A 9,615-nucleotide genomic window follows, 5' to 3' on the forward strand; every position below is an offset into this window, starting at 1 on the left:
ACAGATGGATAAAAAACCAATAGACATAAAGTGTTACCAATGACTTCTGTTATTTTAATTAGATATTTACAAGATATTATTTTAATATTCATTTTATTGGCTATTTAAATGTTGAATATCAATATTTAATTTCACACATTGATTTTACAGTGTTAGCAGGTGTCACTTATTTTATGGCTGTAGACACAGGGAGAATTAACTGATAAATCAGACTAAACATATTGAATTATTAACTTCTGCATCATGCAGTCTTGTATTGTGTAATAGATGCATTTGCAGCTATGTGTACAAATAATATGGCCTATTGAATTTTCAAACACCCCTTGTGAATTACAATATTTTATCTCACAAATAACAGATTTCAGGTGTACATGTATACCTGCCTGTTTTTCCAATATTCCATCCATGTGTTGTTGTTTTTTTTAATTTGAAAACAAGATTTAATTTAATATAAGCTTGTTGAAATGATTAATATTTATCTGAACAAAATTTCTTGAAATCTTATCATACATGTATTTTCCAATAAAGGTTCAGTTAATAAGATGTTTCTCCATAATTTGCCATACTTCCTTTTTGTGCCCCAGCACTGTATCTCTAGGTATTTTCCTCCAGTGGATTAAGAGTTCTTATTATTTCATTTTATATCAATTCTTTTTTTCCTGTGAGAGAATGAGTCACATTTAATTGAAGCAAGAATGCAATGAAATGTTCAGCAATATTAGATTGGTGTAGATTATGAATTGAAATGGGGAAGGGGAATATACTCTTTAAAATAGAATTAAATATATTGCTGCTCTTTTTTCCCCTTACCCTAAAAAGGAAATTTAAATTTATTATACCTTTAATAATTTCCAAGTACAAGTATTTTCCCCTCATTTCTTAGCCCTACAATTACTCTTAAACAGACTTGGGGGCTAGGGAATTTCCCCACTAATAATGACATAACACTCCCCCCCCCTCCTGCCTCAGGAAATTTAATTTAACTCAGGGAACTAAAATCTCACAAACTACCTCAGTGGTACAGTAAAACCTGTCAATTCAACATATACATGGACAGATTTTGTTTCAGAATAGGAAGGGTTTTGGATAACATAGTAAAACGAATGTAGAAAAAATGGTCAATTGGAAATCAAAATACAGATGAAAGTATGCTTCAAAAGAAACACATAGTACCAGCATCAAAAGCAGGCTTGTTTGTGTACATCTTGCATCATCCTTGCAAGTTTTGTCATTATAGGGCTTATAGTTACTTGGGAAATGACCTGTCCCATAAACTATACCCTGGTCACTTATCTGAAAAACATAGGTCAGATCCAGAATTCGAAGCATTTGGTAGTGTTCATCCTTAACCATCCAAGGTTAATTCAAGGTTAATTCAAGTAAGACTTGTCGCTTTTGACCTGCTGCTGTCAACGCCGTCGGAGTTAGACCCCATAATTTCCGTAGCACAGGAACATCATTGAAGATAACTAGAATCTTGCTTAGGAAATATGCAAAACGGCACTGCACGTAAGCATGATTTTGTTTATACAGAAAAACTTTATATTACATATATGTAATAAATTTGTATATTATTATTGATAAAAATGTTTTAAAAATATTTTAGGAGAAAAATTAAACTGATTCATTGAAAATTATGTCGATTTTTAAAAATGTATTTCTATTTTAAATTATATATCTATTATTTTCTACAAAAAAGATCAAATCCCAATGATATATATCATTATATATGATCCTTTGAAATTAAAAAAAAATTATAGTGTTGCAAATATGACTGTTTTGGGGGTTCACAATGTAACCAGTTAGAGTATGTGAAGTAGGAAACAAAAGCTTCAAATTTAGTCAATTTGCCATATTCAGCTACTATTGTGTCATAATGTCAAATGGATTTACACAAGTTAGAAAAACTTAGATAATCCTCTCCCAACTGTACATAAAATATGAATAGTCATACAACATTTAACAATATAATAAACATGTACATAGAACATGTAGAAGAACAAAACATTTGTTTTTTTATAATGAAGAGGAAACAATGTTGATATTGTTAAAATAATTTCTACAGAATTAGATAGAAATGTGAGATAAAAAGTGACTCTTGCTGTAAATATATATATTTTTTAAAAATCATTTACACCATTTCTTTTTTTCATATCATCAACACTACACTACAAATATAATCATTTTTAATCCCACATATTGTTGTGTTATAGCTTATACACTGTTATAAATACTACCTTTAAAATTAGATTGAAAATAATGCAAAATTGAAGCCACAAAAAATTCTAAAGACAATAAATTAAATTTTGAATTGAACATGTCAAATATATATATCTTTATATATTAGCACAATTATATAGGCCTACTAAGTGATGTTTTTAGGTTTTAACCAAGTGCCGTTTTGCATATTCCAGGTGCCGTTTTCACCAGGTGCCATTTTCACTAGGTACCGTTCTAACCATAATTCGTTAAGCATATGAACAAACTTTAAATTGTGATAGATTGATTGATTGTATGTTGTTTTACGTCATGTACGTTCCATTCGAGAATTTTTCACTCGTTTAAAGACGTCACAATATAACTGCTACCTTGACAATCTTGTAATATACCTGTTAAAACATCGTTGATTTACCAATACTGAGGGAAAAAAGTCATTTTATGGGGGTTAAGTTACGATCTTTTTGTGGTATAAAGACACCTACAAATTCCATAACCCCCACCCCCTCGAAATATGAAAATTTCATATCTCTATGTATTGTTTCTCTTTTAACGACGAAATCAAATCCCCTAGAGCCAATTATTTTTCCACAAACAACGAAAAGTTGAACTTCAAAAATAATGCAGTATCCAAAGTGGATCTTATACATGTACCATATATAAACAAGATGTGCTTTTTGAAAGACAAATTTAGTGGGTTCATATGTATTTCAAGGATTCAATAAATAAAAATATTTTTGGCATTGTTTAGAAATCAATCGTATTTCCAGAAAATCATCTGAATAATACTTTGAATTGAGACGTCATTTTTCAAGGTTAAAGGATAGGAATTCGTGAGACGTCCTCCAGGCATGCTTTGAAGATTTTTTAAAAAAGGTACAATTATTCGATGTCAAGTTTTTCCGTTAAGAAACAGAAATCTCAATTCTGATCAAAAAGAAAGTTTCGAAAATATCAATTTCACAGATGAAATTTTTACAAATTTATATTTTCAAACCTCGGTTACCTTTACGATAGCATTTTTTTCGCCCGAAATGCAATGAAACACAAAGAATGTACAAAATACACTTAAAATAAACGAAATGGCCACAGTTTTCTTCATATTAATTTAAAAATGCACCGCGCACAATAATTCAAAATAGAAAAAGGCTACTTTAAATATTACGAAAGATTCTTAAAATCGGACATTAAATGGAATGTTTCGTCACCAATAAAATCATCATATATTAACTGCATCCATAAGCAAGTTATTAATTATCGGCCGCTACGACAGAGAACAGTCATTTTTGTTCCCTCGGGACGACCGCTTCATTTTTGGCTTGCTCCCGCGTCGAATAAGGCTTCTGCTTCGTTGCATTTTCAGATCGTCTGCTTCGGTACTTTCATGCACCACGGGTTCGATAGAATTCGTACTGGATCGCCGAATCATGAACTTGTCGGGATGTTTGGAACGAGGAGTCTTTAATTGATCAAGAAGCATTTTGAAAATATCCTTGATGGAATCATCATCTTTGGCCGAGACTTCAACAAAAGCACTTCCCAGGTTGTCATTGTAAGCCCAGTTTAACGCATCGAACTTTTCCACTTGGCGGTTGTTTTCCAAGTCCAGCTTGTTGCCGACAATAACGATCGGGATCGTCTCATACGTGCTCCTCACCTCCTTAATTTGTTCCCACAGTTGCTTTACCTCCTCAAACGTTGAAATGTCTGTTATAGAGTACACTAGAACAAATGCTTGAGCGTTAGTAATGGAAAGTCTGCGCATGGCAGGAAACGCGATGTTTCCCGCCGTGTCCAAAAAGTCAACCAATAGATGTGTATCTCTGACGTCATATTCAGCTGGGTAAAGATCCTCCACTGTTTCTTCGTAGTGATCAGAATATTCTCCAGTGAGAAACCGCTTAAGAATCGAACTTTTGCCTACACTTCCAGCTCCGAGAAAGACAATTCTATTCCTATGTTCTGCGTCCACCATTTTCATTTGTCATTCTTCATGGAATTTTGGCAACGTACACCATCACAAGAAGTGTAAAAGACTGCACTGAAAGACAAAAATACATGCATTTTATGTCATGTCAATTACTTACAACTTTTATTTACATATCATAAATTACTACAGCACGCAAAGCAGCATACATGAATAGACGTTCCCTTTGGTGAAAACTTCAGTAAAATGTCCCTCTGTTTACTTAAATACGAATTCACTGGTTTCAAAACAGAAAGCCCCACCCTTTTTCTAAAGCCATCTTTAATTTGCACTTATCTGCTATCATATTTCGAGCAATGTTTAAACCAGGATAAGTAAGACCATCGATTTGGATGTTCTACATATAACGCTTCAGTGTATTTCCATGGTAATAAGCCGGTGGGGTGCCGTTGCGAGACTGGCGCGTGTACGGTTACAGGTGACAATTTTCATCACTGCTCGCACAATTTCACATGTTCTTATCTTCAGCATCCCCAAACACGTGCGCTACGATTTGTCAATAATATCTTTTTTAAAATCCTCTTAAAGCAACAAGCATAAATTCGTGAGTGGAGAGAAATTACACACTGGAAATAAAATTTCATTGACGTAATGCCATTATGGTTTTCAAAATTGGACATCATTGCGCTTGATTTATACCTTGATATTTCTTCCTTGCCACATTTTCGTATCCCCGACTAAATATATGCTTTCTATCTGATGGACTCGAGATTGACTATTTTTCTTTAGGTTTCAAGACTGAGGCATATTCTTCATTTTTTTTAAATAAAATTTTACTCTTATGCATTAAGGATAGATTTTTCTCAAATTTCTTGTACTTAAAAATTAATAAAATTTTCAAGGAATCAAGAAGACTATTCCACTAATTGATGGTATCACTTAGGTTGAATTTGACCGATTTGTATTAAGGGAAAATGTCAAGTCAGGTCATTACATTTTCCCTCGACATTAAGAATAAAAAAATAACTGTTGCCAATCACGCGTTGCCTAATTCTATTTCAAAAGATTAAATGTTTTTCTTTTTTGCATAAAAAGATATAACCATAAAGGTTCTATAAGACGATACTACCAAAATGACATACATAATTTACTGAAATAGATATTGGCTTATCCGAATTAGATTAGAAGCTTTTAAAAGCTTCAACATAATTGTAGCTTGTTTGGAAAATCACATTATTTTCATAAATTTTTAAAAAATTAGTCCCTTATTAATCTAACATACATTTGAACATTTCTCCTAGTCTTAGACTGTGTAAAAATTAGAACTTAATTTATTGTTCTAAAGAAAAGATATTTTAATAAACCGCCATTCTTTGGGTACCAAAAAATTTGTCCTCTTGACCTTGGAGTTTTGCCAACTTTTACAAAAAATACCAAACTTAAATTTGGTCATAACATTTGAACAGTTAATGTTAGGGCTTTCATACTTTACATGTATATTAATTGTGACAATTCCTTTCAATAGGTATTAATATTTTTTAGCCTTTTGACCATGACTATAATTAGACTTTGGACTTTGACCTACTTTAAAAAAAAAACCTTCGCCATAACTTTTGAACAGTTTGAACTAGGGTTTTTATATTTAAAAGGCGTATTTCTTTTGAAAAGACCTTACTCTTTATATCAACAATTTTGACCTGACCTCGGAGTTTGACTTGCATTTTAGAAACTTCAACCTTTGCCATGAGCTGCCATAGAGAGGAATAAGTGTTAACAAATACATCTTGTTTTTATATTCTTTTTAACATATATGTCATCAGATTTTTGCATTTGGGGGAAAATTTATAATCTGTCATACCGATTTGTTCAATGTAAATTAATATAATATAATCCTGTTCAAAGCCACTGACACTTTAGTATGAAATAAAATGTCTACTTCCTGATCTGATTTGGGGGCGTGTCCCCAATGGCGGAAAACAACAGGCAAGCAGTGTTAATATGTCTAGTGCCATTAAAGCCATTTACATAGTAACTAAACCTAATTGTAATATTACTAAGAGAAACTAGGTCAATTTTAATATATGTAGTATTTTTCGTGAAATAAATAACAAACGCGAATTATTTCACATTTACATTGTGGCCATTTTTCAAAACACCTTTCTTCTAATTTACAAGGTAAGTTTTATGAATACAGTAGAATAAAATCTATCCCAATTCTTTTGATAAAACAAAAAATGTCATCAACTATATATTTTCTTCCCGACTTCGTAAAAACAAAACAAAATAAAAAAAAAATATTTAAGGAATAAATTTACATTTATCCTACACCACCTAATACTAGAATTTTTTTTTATTTTTTTTTCCTTATTGTTAAAGATTGCAATATCGGCACTCTGAAAATGATACAAAATCTACGAACATCACATTAAATACAATCTTCTGAAAGCTGCCGTGTTCCTTTGAAAATAAAAAAAAAATCTTTGAATTTTTATCAACTTCATGTATTTAATCTTCAAATAATTTCAGCGGTACATTGATTTTTGTTTTAATTTTGAATATTAATCAAAAGTCAACCGCTCGACTTCCGGCTATATTTATTTCGATGCCTTTGTTGATTTTTTTATCTCTCATTTGACAATACCCTCCATTAGCTATTCTGAAAAATCAACTGCGTCTGATAAGAATAAAATCGACCTTTTTATTTCTCAAATGGCCTTGATAATCCATTAAAAATTCATTCAAAGCAAACAGTTTCTTTCCAGACCGTACACATGATGCACGAAGACTCAGTATTACCACAACTGACCTCAATAACCTTCTCGTACCGTAAATTGACTTGACTTTTTCGGTTTATTTATCGAATTCATCTAATTATCTACAACCAATATAAGGCCAGTTCTAAGAATTTGATTGATTGTTTGTTGTTTAATGTCCCCCTCGAGAAATTTTCACACATAATTATGGAAACGTCACCACTTGTCGGTGGAGAGCTACAAATTTTGTCCTTTGTTTGGCACTTAGGGCCATTGAGCAGTGAGAAATCTTTTTCGTGCCAGCACCTATTGCCACACGGGACATCGGTTTATACGGTCTCATTCGAAGGACCGGTCTCCACGTCCCACAGTGGAATTCGAACCCGCGACGTAAGGGTCGACTCCTTACGCCACGCGGGCGACACTAAGAGTTTGAGGCCACAAACGGTGACTTTGGTCCTTTTTCATAGTAACTACTACAGCAGTATATTTATTTGCGAAAACTCAATATAAACTCCGATAATGAGAGAACATTGACCGATAAAAATTGGTTATGTATTAAGTTTCATCAAAATATATTTAAATGTTTACATTTGAAACGCAATCTGTTTTGGAAACCAGGATAAGAGAGACATACGAACTCGCTAGGTTTTCTGTGCCCTCCTTTCTGTACATAATATATAGGAAAGCTTGCTTACCAGAGACAAAGACAATCTTTAATCTTGTTAGAGAACTAAATTTAGGCTTCTCTGTGTATGAGAACTTGAAACAGCAATAATTAATATTAATTATTCTAACATAACAGACATCGAACTTGTTTAATACTGTAATTAATCCAGAATTCTGATCCCGCTTAGATAATTAATTGAAAACCTCGACGCATATTGCATATATTGGTAAAGGTTCTATAAGTAGAACCGATGTGTTGCAATTTGAAAACTAATGCCAGTCAAGACAGAATGATAATCTTCAAACAACAGTACCCTTTGCAAGACCAAGTGCTTAACCCCCAGACCAATACAGACAGTGTACAAACAACAAACTTAAGATAACTTCCAGTAACATCGAGCAAATTATTCCAGTAGAACTGCACCTTCTTCTTTGGAACATATACAAAGAATATTCAGACCACCGACTTCTGTGAGTTCAGAGACCGCTAAGTAACGCATTAGGCACCTAGAGCCCCTACAACCAGAATAGAATCTTTCTTAGAATATCTACCGATTATAGGGTTTGTGTCTTTATGGAGTAATTAGAATGTACAGTCTGTGGCCACAAAAGAGGCAGTGGTTGTCCTTGTGTATTTGGAATGCAATAAGGCGCATTCAAAGTAGTCTCCAATTATTGTCGTTGCAAGGAAGTGGTATACTTATAATTGCAAATAGTAGTATGAAATATTTGGAGATAACGCACAGCATTCAAACTCAAAAGTCAATTATACAATAATAATTAAAAGGAGAACAAATACGGGCCTCTAAAACATCAAAACTTTGGCCCATGTGCCAATGAGGAGTGAGTATTCCCATCCGACGGTCACATCCGCCGTGTGCTCCTTGTTAGTATGTAAATGGACAAGTTAATGTTATTTTGGTATTCCTTTTCTGCAGGTTCACTGCTTATGGACTAGCGAGGTGTATATTTGGTCTTGACATGCTATTGAGTAATTGTATAGAACTAAAGAGCAATAAATAAACAGAAGTCTAGACACAATCGTGTGGACATTACGAGAACATTGCGATGAGAATTAAGGTATTTAATGCATCTGTACTTTGATATCGTTTTGCAACTGCCAAATGAAACAGGAGCCGGGGGAACGTGACTCCATTCATTCCACTGGAATCAAAGACAACAAGCAGAATGCGATAGCCTGTTCGTCTAAGTGCTCTGGTATTTCAAAAACTGTTCAGTCTGATAAATGGATTTAAAAAAAAAAAGGCTAAAGGGATTCGGGCTTTGTGTAAAAGCTTTCTTGAGCCTTTTATGGCCACCACATTTACTTTAGATAACACATGAAATTTGTTAACTGATGTTTAAAGTGATGTTCCAATGCAAAGGATTACAGTTAACTAAACAGCCTTGGTAAAGCATATTTCACGAACCTGGCATTAATAAAAATTGGAAAACAAACTAGACAAATCGACAAACATAGGCCAAAAAACATTTTAACTTTTGACTAGTTTCCTTACTCTTGCATGCTATAGAGGTTCGCGGCCAGATACTTTTGACTTGGCGCCAAGGAATAAAAGGAGCACAGGAAGATAAAACGAGCACGACTCTCTCTCTCTCTCTCTCTCTCTTGTATAATTAGAGTCCCCCTACCAGTAAAACAGGATCGAGGGAACTATAGGTTTCCACTTCGCCCGTCTGTCTGTCTTATTTTTTTTCAATGGCTTTTAGAGACTTATCTTGTTTTTCGTATGGGAGTCTACCTTGATCAGGTTTGCATATCGTTCCGTTGGGATTATTTTTTAGGGTATACAGGCCCGTAGACTTGGAACCGGTAACCAATCTACACTGTCCAGCTGGGGAATAGTGTTGCTTAAACAATATAACCAGAATACTTGTTTTAGGTATTTTAAACTACTCAGTCTAAAACTAAACCCAATCTTCATCAGCTTGCTGAATAATGAACCAAAACCTATACTTTGATCTTTCTTTTCAACTTTGAATCTGTAAATGGAGTTGTAAAATGAAGGTTTATTTTCAAACCAAATGCGT

At 33.4% G+C, this 9,615-nt stretch overlaps 1 protein-coding gene across 1 annotated transcript; it reads right to left on the reverse strand.

Moving 5' to 3' along the window:
• Nucleotides 1–3,184: 3,184 nt before the first annotated feature.
• On the reverse strand, nucleotides 3,185–4,277 carry LOC134229393 (ras-related protein Rap-2a-like). Its single transcript, XM_062711134.1, has one exon. It carries the CDS (start codon nucleotides 4,196–4,198, stop codon nucleotides 3,482–3,484), a length of 717 nt encoding a protein of 238 aa, XP_062567118.1. The 5' UTR covers nucleotides 4,199–4,277; the 3' UTR covers nucleotides 3,185–3,481.
• Nucleotides 4,278–9,615: the final 5,338 nt, after the last annotated feature.

Source organism: Saccostrea cucullata, unplaced genomic scaffold, assembly GCF_032062105.1.
Source record: "Saccostrea cucullata isolate Sc308-1 unplaced genomic scaffold, CSIRO_AGI_Scuc_v1 ctg368, whole genome shotgun sequence".
Classification (NCBI taxonomy): domain Eukaryota; kingdom Metazoa; phylum Mollusca; class Bivalvia; order Ostreida; family Ostreidae; genus Saccostrea; species Saccostrea cuccullata.